The sequence below is a fragment of the Onychostoma macrolepis genome, chromosome 25, assembly GCF_012432095.1.
Source record: "Onychostoma macrolepis isolate SWU-2019 chromosome 25, ASM1243209v1, whole genome shotgun sequence".
NCBI lineage: Eukaryota > Metazoa > Chordata > Actinopteri > Cypriniformes > Cyprinidae > Onychostoma > Onychostoma macrolepis.
This window is the reverse complement of record NC_081179.1, coordinates 13,634,655-13,651,757: the sequence shown is the minus strand read 5'-3', so window position 1 is coordinate 13,651,757 and position 17,103 is coordinate 13,634,655. Positions and strand designations below refer to the sequence as shown.

Below are 17,103 nucleotides of genomic sequence, written 5' to 3'. Positions count from 1 at the left end.
TAAATGTAAAACAACATTAAAGAAAGTCTTGGCAGAATTATAATTAGGAACTTTATTCTTTTACAAAAGTACAAATTTAATAGAGATGAGCACTTTTTTTCCAAACCAACCAAACATTCAAAAATTGTTAAATTTAGCAAAAATAGAAATTCTAATAGATATGTTTTTTAGACAAAAGACAATCCCTTGATCAACAATACTGTTTGTCCAAACGCCAGCACAAACAATACGCGTTAAAACCAATCTGAGAGATGGAAAAAGATTTTGCCTCAGATCTCAAAGGAATCATTGCACACGACATGAACGCTGACTGTCTCCCAACATACATCTGTACAGCTCCAAAATGTCCATGTTGAACACGTCATTTCCTCTCCTACTGCATGTCATAAAGGGCAATAAACAAATATTCAGTACTTGAGACATAAAATAATGCCCAATGACAGATACCAAATTTATAGTGAACTTGATTTCAAACACAAAAGTACATGATCCAAAATGCGACATTAGTATTTTAAAATCATTACTGCAGTCTGTCGAAGTCACCTCATTTTGAACGTATTTTAAAAAAATGGTCAAATGAACAATACATACAACCTGCCATTTCTCCACAAATAAGTTACGAGAGATCCTGCTCTAGAATCGTTGGTGAAGCGATGCATATTAGTATTAGCATATTAGATAATTCCATGCCGTGAATTTGATTAAAAACAATGGTGCCCCAGGAGGGCCACGTAAGGCACCATTTCACAGTATACTTAACGCAGACACTAGTGAAACCGTACACACCTATAACCCCACACTGAGTGTGCGAGACAAAACTGTCACTGAATTTCAAAAGACCATCCAATAGGATGAAAGACAGTCAGTGTTTTACAACACAGAGTTTCTTCATTTTGCATAAATCAGTAACAAAAAAAAAACAAAACAAAAAAAAACATCCACACGGATCCTCAGAGACTTAAAGATGCGCTACTTATAAGTTACTAAAAATACTCCCGACTCGTTAGACCTCTAAAACCAGGAACTTTGCATTCACATTTCCAGTGTCTCTATTGCAAATGAGGCTTTCGGTTAAAAACAAGTCCAGCCGCTATTTATATAAAACAAATCTCAATCTCTATCCTGAAACATAAAACCAGTCCAGATCAACATTGCTCAAAATGATGGCTCATGAATCCAAAACAACGGGGGAATAAAACCATAAAAGGGTGACCCAAAGGGGTGAAAAAAATTACATGGTGTCCACAGCCGCCGCCGGTTTTTCCAGAACCTTCTCATCTCCAGAATGCCTACGTTTGGAAGATTTACAGCAACGTGCTCGTTATGACACAAAGAGTACATGCCACAGGTGAGTCTGAAGGCACAGACCGGAGATTAATGCGGAGAAGGAGAGGAAGACTTGAACATATTACTGAGAGTCAAGCAGGTGGAGTACCATTAGCGTGGATGATCTCATCCATCTCACTGGATCAGTGCTACTTCAGAAGAGCCTTGTAGAGCAGCATGGACCTGGCTGTGGTTCGCTCCTGCTCCAAGCAGAAGATCAAGTCCCTGAGGTTGACCCGGGTAATGCGCTGACGGGTCTGCCGGACTGAGGATGAGGAGGATGAGGTAGAACCGGTCGCTGATCCGGAGGAGCCCGCAGGAAACTGAAAGGGAATAAGGAAAGAACTGATTAGGTCGTTGTCATTGTTCACTCATTTTTGACATGACGTGTTGATAAACTATATAAAAACTCACAAACATTGAATAAATTTACATTATTTTGTGCTTGTGTTTAACTTAAAACAGTAAAAAGAAAGAAAGAAAACAACAACTTATTTTCAAAGAACGTATTACGCCAGACTGGTTTTTATTCAACTGTAGAAAATTAAAATGGAAGCCCGTTTCTGCCACTGAATTTAAAAAAATAAAATAGACTTTTTCCTCGCAGTTGCGAGGTCACATCTTGCAATTCTGACTTTTTATCTCAAGATAATCATTTAGCTTTTCCCCCTCAGAATTGGACTTTATTACTCGCAATTGCGAATTTATATCTCACAATTGTAATAAAGTCAAAATTGTGAGATAAAAAGTCGCAATTACCTTTTTTTATTCAGTGGTGTAAACAGGCTTCCATAGAAAATAAATTCAATAAAATAAAAATATATATATACAACTTTAATTCTCAAAGATTAAATTAGGTGTTGCGTGTTAAATTTAAAATTGTAACCTTATTTATTATTATTTTCAAATTTAGAATTAGGTCAGATTTTTTTTCTGTAAATTGAAAATAGTAAAAAGGCTAATTTTTAGACAAAAATTAAGATTAGTTCACATGGTTTTAGCTTTATTTAAAAGTCAAAAATTTAAAATCACCCAAAATTAAAGCAAGTCTTTGTGCTACTTAAATCTGAGACAAACCAGTCCAGCCTTGCTTTGATTCCATAATGCAAGCATTTTTGCAATAAAGACCTAGCAGTCATCAAAGATCCTCTGGTTTTGTGCTTTTGTGTGTTTGTCAGCACACCTGCACAACATGTGATCATCTGTACTCAGCTGGAGGCTAGAGAACCACACCTCACGCCCCGGGCAGCAGACTTTTGATCTCAACTACAGTGTCTCAAAGCACTTCACCTTCAGACTCCACTCAACAAATGAGTGCGATCAAAACAAAGACCATTAAAATAAAATCTACGCTTAGTCAAGACAAGAAAACGGGGGGGCTGGCGACCAGCCGTCACCACATTAAGATTATTTACACAGTCCACCTCGAGGGAAAAGACCTTCCATCTAATTTCCAGGAGGAGGGAGGAAGATGGCATGTGTATTGTATTCATCAGCCGTACAGGGGGTCTTATAGCGTGACATCAGTCGGCTGGAATGAGGTTAGGGTCTCCAGCCTTCACTGAATACTAAGTATACGTGAGAAGGTGCAAGACGGCCTCCGGGCACAAAACACACACCACACCCTACAGAAACAACCTGCAGCTTTGTGGGATCTATATCACCCTCATACATGCTCTTACACACCCTGAATGATTCCCACTCTCACACACACCCAGGGCTGGCAAAGCTCACGACATGTTTACGCGGGCAGGTCGGTGCGCGGTCTTGTACGTTGTTAATGTTAGGTCATTATTTGAAAATTGTCAGGAGCACTTTAAGGGAAGAATGAAATGCAAAACTGAAATTAGAGATTAATGCCAAAATTTTCACTCATAGCCACACCCAGAAGAGACCGTTCCAGGAAGTTTAGTTCAAGCGATCAAGTGATTGTAAGCCTCTGGTTACATACTGCACACACTTAAATAAACCTGAAATCAATGCCAAGCACTGGAGGTCGTATGTGTGTGTGGAGACGAAAACATAAGCTAGTGATTTCACATCCGATGCAATGCCACGCAATAGTCAACAAACTCTTCTTAAAAACAGACCCGCTGCATTTAGTGATTTCAAATAAATGGGTCAATGTCATGATGCTCATATTTTGGATACGGTCGCCGTCACACACTCTATAACGAGCACAATACCAAGTTTTGTATACAAGTGTAATAATAGTAACAGTTGCAGATTGTTTTATTTATACTATAAATCTATGCTAATTCACAAATTACCTCAAACGCCATACACAGCATTTCCTTTAGATTGGCAGGTTTGAGCGCAGGAAAATACAGTTTATTCTGGATTAAGCAAATTTATTTCGTGATAAGCGATGGACCTTGTTGGGAAACCAAATATTACATCGCCGATCTGGAATCATTTCCGTTCATGTCACCCATCCGCGTTTGTACAAGTGTCTTCAAGTTCACGTGATCGCAATTAAACGCCCGGCTGGTCAGGTTTGTATTGGTGAGGCTTTCTCCAAACTGGTCAAATAAGAATGAGACAGCGGTAAATGGAAGATGTTAACAAGTAATGTGGCAACATACGGCGCGATTCCTATTCCACAGAGAGCGCGTGCAGACGAGGAATTAACGCGCCCGCTTGCTTGGTGGCGGAACAGTGAACCGTGTCTAAACCGGACGCCGCGTCGAAGCACAACAGGTTGTGTCTGTCTACAGGACATTTGAACTTTGTGTCAGTACGTCATAAATAGGACGAGGCAGTTTACTGTGAGGGATTTGTCGTGTCGTATCGCGCCGCATCTAGTGTAGACAGCATCACTGATTATAATGGGTTCACGCCGCGCCGCTCGCGTGAGGTAGACCGGGTGTATTTAACTCACTTATTTAAGGCTACTTTCCTATTTAACTGTATTACGTCTTTGATATTTATTTTAGTGTTTTGCAGGCTGAGTGTTCACTGACGGAAGTGCTAAAATAAACACGCACATTTGTTAATAGATTATTGAGCCTCATTTATTTATTTTTGCGTTTCAGAGTTTTTTATATAAAGCACCGCACCACCGGCGGTAGTTGGTCCATTACCACCGCGGCGGTAAAAATCTGCCACCGTCACAGCCCTAATTTTGGATATTACAATTTCTTCGAAATGTAATTAATATGCAATGACTTGAATACACCTCTTCTACAATTAACAAGATTTTCTATTCTTAATTAAAATTAATTTGATATTTTTTGGGCGTGGATAAATTAAAAAAATGTCAGGGTAGTAAAAAGGCCCTGATTTTACATTGAAGAAAAACAACTTTTAAAATTAAATTTGTGAAAAATCAAGCTACTATAGGTATGTAGCGCAACCAAATAAAAAGTAAATAATAAAAAAAAATATTAGATGAAAGTTAGTTGGCAAAGAAACATTTCTCATTTTTGTTTTTAAGTAGTAAAATCACTAAAACCAAATATGTAAACAAAAACGAAAGATAAAACCCCCCAAAGCAAATAAAAGACAAACAAAAACAAACAAACAAAAAAAAAAAAAAAACTTAAAACTAAAACCAACTGAAAGTATAAAAATAAAAGCTAATATGATAATTTAATCTTTTTACGACAAGGCAAGGTTAAATCAGGTTGTAAAATTTGACTCCCCAGAATCCAAAATGATATTTAGAAATTCATGACATTTGCAAAATATACTTTTTATCTTTAAAAATACTTAAATTAAAAAATAATTAAGATGTATAATTGTGTACATTCATATGCACTTTTTAGATGACGGTTACACCACATGACATTATGAATAATTAAATTGAAACTATAATGAATACAGAGCACATTTCTAAGAACTTGCAACCTGCTTTAAAAACGACATTTTTATGAAGTTTTTTTAAAATTTATCATGGACACTTTTTCATCACTGACCCATAATAAAATAACAAAAAGCAAAATTTTTAAAATAAAAATCCAATATGTAACCACCTAAACTCTAGCCTTCAGTAAGGCAGTTGTACTTGCTCAACTCGACATTGCAGTACAGGAAGACAGCGTTTCACAGTTAGCATGTGTGGGTGAACACGCTCAGGGCATTTTGCCACTATCCTAGTGGTGCGTTAGAGATGGAGCTTGTTAAGCCTGCATAAATGTGTAAAGATATGGATGAATATATTACAGATGTGAGCATTAACGTGCCCCAGGCGCTGAGAGAAATGTATTTTTTTAAACCACATTAGCGGTGGAGTGGAATGTGTAGGGTGCACAAGCTATCTTTTCGAGTGTCATTAGGGTTAAAGTGTGTTGTAAACCCTTGAGTTGTGCTTGTGTGTGTTCACTGTGTGTAGGACAGCAAACACCTCCAGAGGAATTGACTCCAAACCCTGAAGAAATGAGGCAGCTTACACTTGTAGGTTTCTGAAAGCCATGAATTGAGCAGAACGGCATGAAACGTATCCTTCAACCAGACGTAAAGGTCTTAAAATCTTCAAAACAAGCACAAGCCAAAGCTACCCTAGAATTGAGAAGCCCTTCAACTCAAAGTGACCAAACCACCACAGAGAAAACCCTCTCCAGACAAAATGGAGAGGGAAAAAACCTTATTACTCCACCTTATTCCTCCAAACGACTGTGAGCACTTCTGGCCTCTAAAGGTTAGAGAGTGCCTGAGGGTGCTGTGTGTCTCCAGTGTTTGGGGAAATGACTCGCCTTGCCTCTGCACGAACACAGCCCAGTCTCTGCAGAACTGCCGCCCGGGGCTACGCAACCCTGCTCTACTTCACTTTAACCCTATACTAGCCAGCTTTTTGATGGCGGCCTTTTACTTTGATCCAGGACCATCTAACCTTGTGCAATTATAAAACTATGAGAGACATGGCTGGGTTTCAAAACAGGCCTCTTCAACCACAACGTCTTCATGGTTCCTCAAAGAAGATCAAAAGTTAGGATCGCATATGCTGTTAAAATTTAAATTCTTTATTGGCATTGATGGTTCCATGAAGAACCTTTAACATTTCCATGGTTCTTTAGAGTGAATAAAGGTTCGTTAGATAATTAAAATGCTCTTTACACAAAAAAAAAAACAGTTCGTTTAAGAACCGTTCACTGAAAGATTCTTTGGGGAACCCAAAATAGTTATTTTATGCTATTGCCGCAAAAAGTGTAAGTTGGTCTAAAAGGACAGCACAAGAGTATAAGACTGTGGTCATTTTTCCACTTACGACACAATCCCAGTTTGTGGTTCGGTATGTATTAACCATGGATTAAATCTGTAAACTAGTTGACACTACACATAATTAAAAAGTCTTGCTTTGGGGAAGGGGATTTTCTAATTAGAGAAATAGCGGCAAAGCTGCAGTTCCTTTGCCTCCAGTAAAGTTGATGAGCTGAGGGGCAGAACTGGGATAAAATCCAGGCCTGCGGCCCCAACCAAAACACAAGGCTTTGTGGTGTTCCATCATTACCTCACCACATAATTAACTACAGACACAACAAAATGTAGCATAATGTATGCATGCTAGCCAAACTGATGAAGATACTACCACAAACCCTTAATCAACCCTGAACCCAAAGCATCAACAAATACTTTTCAGATGTTTTTTTTTTCTACCTTCAGTAAAAGAATCAAATTGATAGCTTCAATCACTGATGAATCTAAAAAGCAGATAAAACTAGATGCTGTGAAGACAACTGATATTCTGGGTGGTTGCTATGACCTTTCTTGGGTATTTTGAATGGTTTTACCATGTTGCTATGAAGTTTCTAGGGTGTTCTGGATGTTGATTTTAGCACACTGTTGTATGGTTACTATAAAAACCATCCAAATAACCATAGAAATACCTTAGAAAGTACATAACTAAATGCTAAAATTACCCAGAATACTCCTAACAAGCATATAAAACATGTTAGGTGTTCTAGGTGGTTTTTACCATGTTATTTGTTTGCTAGGTTATTCTGGGTGTACTTGGTGATAGCCTACTTACCACATTTTCAATTAAAAGAACCCACCTCAAGTCTCCAGTCCCTAAATACAGCATGTATTAGTCAATGGACCAAGTATCTATCATTGGCATTTATCAATGTAAGTTCTCAAACCTGCCATAACCATTGCTAACAACCATCGAATATACGACAAATGCCAATTCAGAATAAATCAGCCTCAGAAGCCACTGGGAGAATCTTGAAAGCAATGCAAAAGTGCGGCATGTGTGCCAAACACTTGGGTCAGAGGATGTCAGAAGATGCCACATACTGTGATTCATCTGGGCTGTGGGAGTTGACATCTCCTCCAGACCTCTCCAACTCAGTTTTTTTCAGGATTAAGCATAATTTAAGTGTCTAATTTGACATCCTGGCAACGCAAGTCTGACGAATTTGTGTGGTAAATATCCATGCTGCAGATTCACAACTATTCTGCACACGTTTTAGAAACAGCATATCCCTTTCTTGCCCTCTTTCACTCTCTCAGCACAAAGAACCGGGATGCTTCAGGCAGCACTTGCGGGAGAACCAACATTCTGCCTACATCTGCCTGCAATTCAAACAGCTCTCCCACATTGTGTTGCCTGTACAAAAAAAAACAGCACTTGTCAACAGCTTACATGGCTACAAGGTACACATTAAGCTTGAGGGCAATGCTATACAAACACACGAAGTAGCTCAACAAAGATTGTACTACGATGGTCTTTAAAACTCTCTCTTAGTTTGGAGTACAAAAAATGTTCCATTTAAAGTGGACAGGGTGGTGAATGTATTTTGTGTCTTGTTTAACTCAAAATAAGTTGATATGACATTTTGTTTATCATTGGAATGGATTTAATATACATAATGTTGCAGTTACATTATGAAAAGCAAAATGCATGCTTACTGTGTTTCAATCCAGAATAAACAAAATGTATAAATGGCAATAGTATGAGCTGTAATGGTAGCTGAACAGCTTGAGGGAATCAGGAGGGTAAGCCGAGATGGTGCCAATACCCCTCTGGCTTCTACATACACAGAGGGTCATTGCGGTAATATGAAACAGATTATTTACACAACCAACCAGAGATCTCTGGGAGTGAGGGAAAAAGAAAAACGTAAACTAACAAAAAAAAAAAAAAAAGTAAATGCAGGAAATCCAAGACCACAATGTATATAACCATTAAAATCCACAGCTGTTTTTACTCTTTGAGCTAATCAACAGATCTGCACTCTTTTTCCTTAATTGCAATTTAATACAAATATAAATAGTATATGAAGAAATTTACAACCATAATGTACAAAGAAATAATAAATCAACACTCACAGTTGTGCTACATAGTGTACAAGCCTGATGCAAGCAACTGTGTAAATTCCAACAGTAAATGTAAAATAATAATTAGTATTTTTAATAAAATAAAAATAAAATAAATATACAAATATCACATATAATGAAATAAATGATAAATAGAACTGAAGAAATCCACAACCACAATGTGTACACCAAGTGACGAAACATATGGCAAACTGTCAATCTAAAAAATAAAAATAAATATTTAAAAGAAAATCACATGATGTACATAAACTAGAATCACAGCAATTTTATTTTTATTCTAATAAAATAGTAACGAACGCTATTGAATCCTTGGATAAGATCGAGTGATTTGCAACTGTGTTCTGGTTAATAAACTCCAGTAAGATTTACATTTTAGGTTTAGATGCTAATGCTTAAAACACAGATAGAGATCAGCCTGTGTGACTTATGCGAGGTTGTAACTTGTCCCAGCTGATGAAATGGAGTGCGAATAAACTAAATGCAAGGAAGGACACGGAGAAACAGGAAGGAAAGCGATAGAGAGAGAGAACGAGAGAGAGAGAGAAAGGAGAGAAGTGGTAGAGTACGACTTGAATTTAATATTTCATGATTGCCTGAAGGATTTTTCACAGATCAATGTGACTCTGTACCCAAGCCAGTGTCAGCCAGAGAGCGTCAGGAGAAAGCAAAAGAGCGAGAGAGAGAGAGAGAGAGAAAGAGAAAACAGTTGAAAGTATGAGATATATGGAGTAAAAGACAAAGAAAAGAGTTAAAGAAGGACAAGCATAAAAAATTAACGCAAAAAAAACGCGAGCAAGAAAGTGACAGTGAAAGAAGTATTTGGCTCATCGGTTCAGGAGACTGTTAGTCTTCTAAACACCAGTGTGTGTTTGCTCCATGAGAGATACACCCTCCACTGCCTCCGTGCCCGCGGGCTTCGCCAGAGGCACACATTACCTCCGTTAATGGGTTTCCATTTGAGCAGCAGAAAGGAAGCCAATAACCTATCCACACTAATGGATTAGTCTACATGTAGGCAACCACTGCAGCTAATCTTGGACCAACTGTTTCCTTTCTTCACAAAACAAACAGAAGAAACAAAGGATGTCACCATATGTGAGAACAAAAGTGAAATTATTGAGGTAGAAACAGCTATATCAGGCCAATGCATCCAAAAGAGCCTCCTTGTTCTGATTGGCGTCACTCACGCCAACTTTCTCAAAACTCTTGCAGTGTGAGGGAACTTGGTGAGTGTTGTCCTTCCACGGCCATCATGAACCAATAAACTTACCATTTTAATTAGCGAAGATTAACAAGGGAGGTAATTAATTTCTGAGATGGGCATCTTAAAAGCGCCAAAGGCTTGACTTTGTTGACGGAGCCGAATGCTTTTTCATTGATGTGGGCAAAATAGAGGGGCATCATTATAAGCTAGCGAAAAGCATGCACTTGCATTCTAAAAGAGTCGATGGCTGGAAACGTTCCTCTTTGAGGGCTATTGTGATGTTATTATTGGAACTAAATGTAGAGCACCTTATTTGTCTCACCAAACACCCCACAGAATCTTCATTAGCCGTTAACAGGTACATAAAGACGAAAGGGTGCTATGCTAAGAGCGTCTATGCAAACAAGACAACAACAAAGAAATCGCCATGTCTCAGGCAAGCTGAACATGAACAGGTCATGAAAACTGCCATTCGGAAAGTGCAAAAGTGCAACAAAAGATGCTTAAACTGGAGCAAGAACACCACACAAACCCCAGAGCAATGGGAAAAAAAAATCCTGTTTCTTCTCCTGCATCCAGACAGGTATACAGTTAGATGTTACGTTTGAAGCCAAGATAAGGTCAAATGCATTTATAGTCTGCCCAAGTTGCCAATCTGAGCATCATCGAACCATCATGTGAAGTTCTCAAGCACACAGAAGGAATAGCAATTCCATCTCCTTCATCCTTCAAGGCACTTTTCCTCATGGAGAATGATGCAATATTCCACTCCTCACACTTCAAGAGTTTTCTAACAGTATTCCAAGAAGAACTGAAAATGTTCTGGAGGCCCTGCTCTTCATTTGATCATAGCTACACACTGCAAGAGATTTTCCATTTTGTCAACTCCCTGTACAATCTACAGTAAGTCCATCAAGTGTTCATTGACTACATTTATTTACCGCAATGAAATATAACAGTAATATTCAGATGTGCAAAGAAATATGTAATGGTTATAAAATCATTATAAACTGCATAATACAATAAGAATATCATTGCAATATCTGGCTCCAATAAAGGATAATATTTCTGACGTATCTGCAGTCGAATTTTACCTGAAAACAACAAGACCGTAAATAGCCCTCCAATTTAAAATCCTTTTCAGTCTGACACTAGGATTTATCTGGGTCGAACAAATAAACCCAATTTGACCTCCCTTAATATATTGGATGAAAAAATGCCTGTCAAAGCAGGAGTTGATCAATATAAAATTAAGGAAAACAGAACATCATCACTCTTACAAAGCCCTAACCACTAACAAAGACCTTCCTCTTCTTGCAATGGTAGCCTGAGGTCAGAAAGAGGCAATTTTTGGCATTACGTTATTCCACGCAACCCCTACAAACTGATAACAGACTCTTCATGCTCCTTCTTATCATGTCAAAACACATGCAGATAACCCACAGATAGCACACACAAGACTCATCACATCACCGCGCATGAAAAAACAGTGGAGCTCCAATCAACCGGCAAAATCTGCCACAGGAAACAAGAGAATCTGTGAATTTTATATTAATGATATAACCTTATACAACGCTAGTAAACCACAAAGATAAAGTACTATGTGTAGGCCAAGGTGAAGGCATGTAGAGACTGCAAATGGGAGCCTATTGGGAACCTGAGGAACAGACATCTAAAGCAATAAGACATTTATTAGATTTATGTTAATAAAATTACATTGACAAATTACTTAACCGAATGGAACAAGAGTGCAAAAAAGATTTGAGAACAAAGACTTTCAACATAATAATTTAAATTTCAGTCTTTTTCCTAAAAAAAAAAAAAAAGCTATTAAGATTACTTAAAATAAGTTGAACAGTGCCAGTCCGCTATGAAAAATAACTCTTGACATTATGCAAATAGGGATGCATTGATATTAAAATTCTGTCAATACCAATAAGCCAATATTAAAATTCTAGTACTATTTGATTTAAAAAAAAAAAAAAAAATTCTAAAATGAATTGGTTTTGAATACAAGTGAATTCAGGATATTTTTTTGATTTGCTCAAGAATTAAAACATACACCTGAGCAAAACATTAGGGACGGGGACATGGTTCTATCAAACAGTTGTTGAACTGGAGGAGGCTGATCTGAATGAGAGTTGATCGTAAGAAAGGGTGGAGTTTAAGCAGACAAAATGACTGGAGAAGTCCGGCATTAGCCACCAAAGAGGATTTTCTTCTCTAGTTTCACCAGAAGATTGAGTTATGATATGAACTCGATTAAGAATTAAGAAAAAAAAAACAAAAAAACAAGATCATTTAAAAAAAAAATTAAATAAAAAAAAAATTAATGCCAGCAGGTGTGTGTTAGATGACAGCAAAGGTAACCTAATAGTAAAAATTAGGAAAATAAGCTAAAATAAATGAAATATCCGACAATATCAGTCGACATAATTAATAAATTTAAAAAAAAAGTATTGATCTACTGTGTGTCCCTATCTGCAATTTGTCTTTGAGGTCCAGAAAAGAAAGTCATATAGGTTTAGAACAACATGAAGGTGAGTAAATGATGACAGGATGTTCATTTTTGGGTGAATGGCCCCTTTAACGATACATACTAAACAAGAGCACACTCTCAGTTCAATGACTGGTAATGTTTAAACTCCATGCCACTGCTGCAAAAGCTGAGCTTTGGTAGTGCTCATTACTGGCTACACATTTCAATCTGCCTTTGGTATTCCATGTCTGCCCCCATGTACCCCTCCCTCCCCCCATTCAGTCTCTGCCCTCTGGCCGATCTGGCAGAGGGGGAGATTTTAATTGTGGCTATAGAACTCTGCACGGTTCTTTGCCTGTGAGCGAGCCCTCACTTCAGTGAGTGAGAGCTTGCTTTAGTGATATTGGGTCCAGTCCATCCCTTCAGGCTGCTTTTAATGGCCCTCTCCTCTCTTTCATAGCCGGGGCTGAGATTGTTTTCCATGTGATGCCTGTTAATTCTGCTGCAGGGAAGGGCAACCGTATATCCATCCTTCTTTTTTTGTACGAGAGATACATTTCTTCTTGCTTTCCATCTCCATTTTTCCTTCTCACAATACTCGCTTTTTTTGACTTGAGCTGAAAGTTAAGGCCAACATGTTACACTTACGGAATGCATGCGGACCGAGAAGGTGCTTGGGGTTTGGTTGGTTGTCAAGAATCACTATAATTCTTCCTATATTAGGAAGCATCCACACAACACACATTAACATTGTTTATTATAAGCACACGGTTAAAGGGATAGTTCACCCAAAAATAAAAATTACCCCATGAATTACTAGGTACAGTATATACAATATACAAGCCACCCTTGGTATATATATATATATATATATGACTTTCTTCTTTCAGACGAATTAAATCAGAGTTATATAAAAAAAAGTCCTGGGTTTTTCAAACTCTATAATGGCAGTGAATGGGGGGGGGGGCATAGCGTAAATTCCAGTGAGAATATGCTAGTCTCAGGAGAACCAAGTTTTGTTTAAAGCAAAGGAAAGTGAAATGTTTTCGCTATACTCAAAAACAGTTATGGCTGGGTTTTTTTTCACAAACGCATTGCTTCGCTTCAGAAGACCTTTATTAATCATCCGGAGCCATGTGGAGTACTTTTTATGATGGATGGATGCACTTTTTTGGGATTAAAAATCTTGACCCCCATTCCCTGCCATTATAAAGCTTGGCAGAGCCAGGACATTTTTAAATAGAACTCCGATTGCATTCATCTCAAAGAAGAAAGTTCTAATCAACTAGGATGGCTTGAGCGCGAGTAAATCATGGGGTAATTTCTGGGTGAACTATCCCTTTAAGTTTTGCCGTCTGCCACTTTAAATGCTCTTTTCAAAGCAGGATGAGTTCTGATTGGCTGTCAATGTTTTTATTATTCATCAGCTGGAAAAAAACTGATATTGCGCCATTATTGTTATAGTTGTGGTGTGGACTCAGCTATTCTTTTAAATTTAGAACCCATCCTTACTGTGAACAGGCCTTAACACCCACTTTTCTTAACTCAAGCTAAAACAAAGTCAACATGTTACGGGCCAAGACGACTCATGGTTCATTGGCGTCAAGAATCATGGTGATCTTCAAGAACTATAACAGTAATAATACAAGAAGTGCACCAGATACAATACGAAAACATCTCTTCCTCTTTTTCCACATGGATTGTTTCTCAATCCATCGTCCTCTCCGTTCCCCTGGCCTCAGGACTGGGATGAACATGTTAATATGGGCTGCCCATGTTAGGACAGCTCAACTCTGAACTCTCATGTGTGATCTGCCTGCAGGCTCAGTCTGGTATGCAGGCCCACAGGAACTCAGCGGCCTTTATTACAGCGTGCCCTACAACTCGCCCTTCAGAAACGTCCTCATCACCTGCCCTTGTGACTAATCTACCCTCAAGCGGTCCTGCAGGGCTGCCCTCTGGCCTAAACGCTTCATCAACCCAAAGACAGACGGAATAGCAATCAAACAACAAACCGCCTCGAGGGCGTCGAGGCCAGACAAAGAGCAAGCAGAAAACGCCACCCTTCCCTCAACCGCTGCAAACAAGAACTTGAGCATTTTATCCCGATGAAGATCCCTGCAGAATGACACCGCAGGAAGCTTTTATTTAGAAGCGAACGGGGAGCAAGGACGAGGTATTTTGCTGTCAGGACGTGGGGGTGGGGGAAGAATGAGTGGAGCCATTATGACATGGCTGCCTCCCGCTTCGGGCCATGCTGCCCTTCAGGCACATTGCTGTGGAGATGAAATCTCTGACTGGACCCTTCAGAGCAGGCCCAGCCACGGACCCCTGGGCGAGGACCGACCCCTTTAGAAAAGTCATATTCACTTTGCTCCACATCGAGGGGGTGTGTGCGAGCTTCTGCGCACGAGTTGGGAGGGGGCACCGCCGAGGGCAACGTTGAGTTGGATGTGAAAGACAGAAATGATGGGCTGAAAATGAAGAGAGAAGACATCTCTTTGCCTACATTCTGGACGTGTGAGATGCTAATGCTCCTACCTGTGACGCCAAAAATTCATTCGCGAAAGCATCAGGTTTGCTGATCTGTTTTGGTTATGTTTTATGTGGGTGGATGAAGGTAATCCATAGTGAAAGAGGTCGGCAGTGCATTCACAGAGCAGAAATAATGCTTTTATTTGGTTATTTATGCTCTCCATAAAGGGACATTTAGTGCCCTTCACAGCAGCAGATTGCTGCAATGCAAGTAAAGAGAAGATCTAAGCCATGTGGCGGGTCATTAGAACACAGCCCCTACTGTTATTGTTGATAGTGGTAATGATCGTTTATGTGCGATATCGTCTGACACGTCTCTTCTTGATAATATGCCATGGGCAGCAGCATGTGAAGACAGTATTTACACAGAACTGAAACGACACTGGCTTGATTTACTAAATTAGCAGAAATAAGCTTTGCTCAAGCAAAAAATTTTGTGAGCATGTGACTGGTTGGGGCCTTTGTCATGGCCATACATTTTCATCTTATTACCATGAGCTTAGAAGAAATAATGTTATAGGTGGGAACACGTTGCCAAATTCATTTTTGTGTTTGTGCTTAAAAAAATATATACAAATTTAACAGCTGAATTCCAGTTGAAAAACTAGACTAATCATAAATCCTGACAAGAAATATCCATCAATTAGGAACTTAAAGCAAACAAATCAGGGAAAATTCCCATGAAGCACTGTGAATGATATAATCAAATTCTTCTTCTTACACTGCTGTCAAGCTTTTTATATTTTATAAGCTTATTTAGGGTCATAACATTTTAAAATGGTTTTGAAACAAGTCTCTTGTGCTCACCAAGGCAGCATTCATTTTTATGAAAACACAGTAAAAACAGTAATATTGTGAAATAATATTACAATATAACCTATAACAAAATGCTGATTTGGTGGTCAAGAAAATGTTTTTATTATCAACATCATTGGTTATCACTTTGTGGAAACGATGATAGATTATTTTTAGGATTAATTAATGAATAGAAAGTTCAAAAGAACAGCATTTATGTAAAACAAATCTTTTGTAACATTATAAATGTCTTTACGGTTACGTTCCTTTTTTTGGTAACCCTTTAGTGACCAATTTTTACTATTAACTAGTTGCTTACTAGCATGCATATTAATAGCATATTGGATGTTTATTAGTACTAATAAAGCACATATTAATGCCTTATTCTGCATAACCATATTTTAGATCACTTAATCCTACCCAGTACCTAAACATAAGTACCTTACCAACTATTAATAAACAGCAAATTGGAAGTTTGAAGCAAATGTCGTAGCTAATAGTGAGACTTGGTCCCCAAATTAAAGTGCGACTACCTTTTTTGTAAACTTTTTGTTACCCTTACTTTCGAAAAAATAAATGCAACCTTGTAGAATAAAAGTATTAATTTCTTAAAAATATATATTTTATTATACCATTAGTTATACCATAGTTTTTGACAACATTTGAAGTTCTTTGTAATTCATTCTCACACAAATGTACAAAATCTTGTACAGTCTTTATTCCATTTCATGTTTCTATTTTAATGTTTATAACATGAACCATCTTAGATCTGGTTAATTTGGTGTATGGCTTTGAACTCTTTATCAAAGAATGATGAAGAAAAAAATATTAAGGCAACCAAGGCCACTTGGACGGTCACTGTGCACTATTTTAAACTTATGAAGCAAAAGCTTAATCTTGCCAATGACAATTTTGTATCCTCAAGATTTGCTTTTGTATTACATTTTTTGGAATATTCACTGGATTTGAAGAATCCCTTTCTTGAGACTTTGAGAGGGAAACATCTTACACTACAGGAGCTGACATGCTTTAATCTACTTGGCGTTGACCCACATAAACCTTAGTATGGAGGTCCATATAAATAAGGGCCCGGGGGTCTTACCTCTGCACCTGCCGAGGCCCCAGGAGAGTCAAGCTTGCGTTTCTTGCGGGGTCCGATGGCGGCAAGGGCTGTGAGGTTGGCATCCCGCTGTCTCATCTGGGCGAGTTCCTGCTGCTGCATCTGAATGGCAAGAACATACAATCAATATTAACTGCATGAACGCTATATCAAATCCATTCATGCGAAAGAGACAATTTATACATCGTGTAGGTCTGTGAATAACAAGTTCCCAAATAAGCATTACTGTGTATCACATTCCCTTTACTTGAATTATCATTTTCAAATATTTGTATGCTGTGTATTTTACATTCATTCCAAACTGCCCCGAAGAGCTCTATAGAGCAAATGAAGCTCCGAACATCACGCACAGCTTCAATGCTG

At 38.3% G+C, this 17,103-nt stretch overlaps 1 protein-coding gene across 2 annotated transcripts in view; it reads right to left on the bottom strand.

The window, feature by feature from the left end:
• Nucleotides 1-37: 37 nt before the first annotated feature.
• The window catches only part of si:dkey-219c3.2 (transcription initiation factor TFIID subunit 4), a 42,150-nt gene continuing 25,084 nt past the window's right edge, over nt 38-17,103 (bottom strand). For both annotated transcript variants that reach the window (XM_058766567.1, XM_058766566.1), the window contains exons 13-14: nt 16,723-16,842; nt 38-1,649 (exon numbers count right to left, since the gene is read on the bottom strand). In XM_058766567.1, the coding sequence (XP_058622550.1) occupies nt 1,476-1,649; nt 16,723-16,842 (294 nt within the window). In that variant the 3' untranslated portion in view covers nt 38-1,475. The remainder of the gene's footprint in view (nt 1,650-16,722; nt 16,843-17,103) is intronic.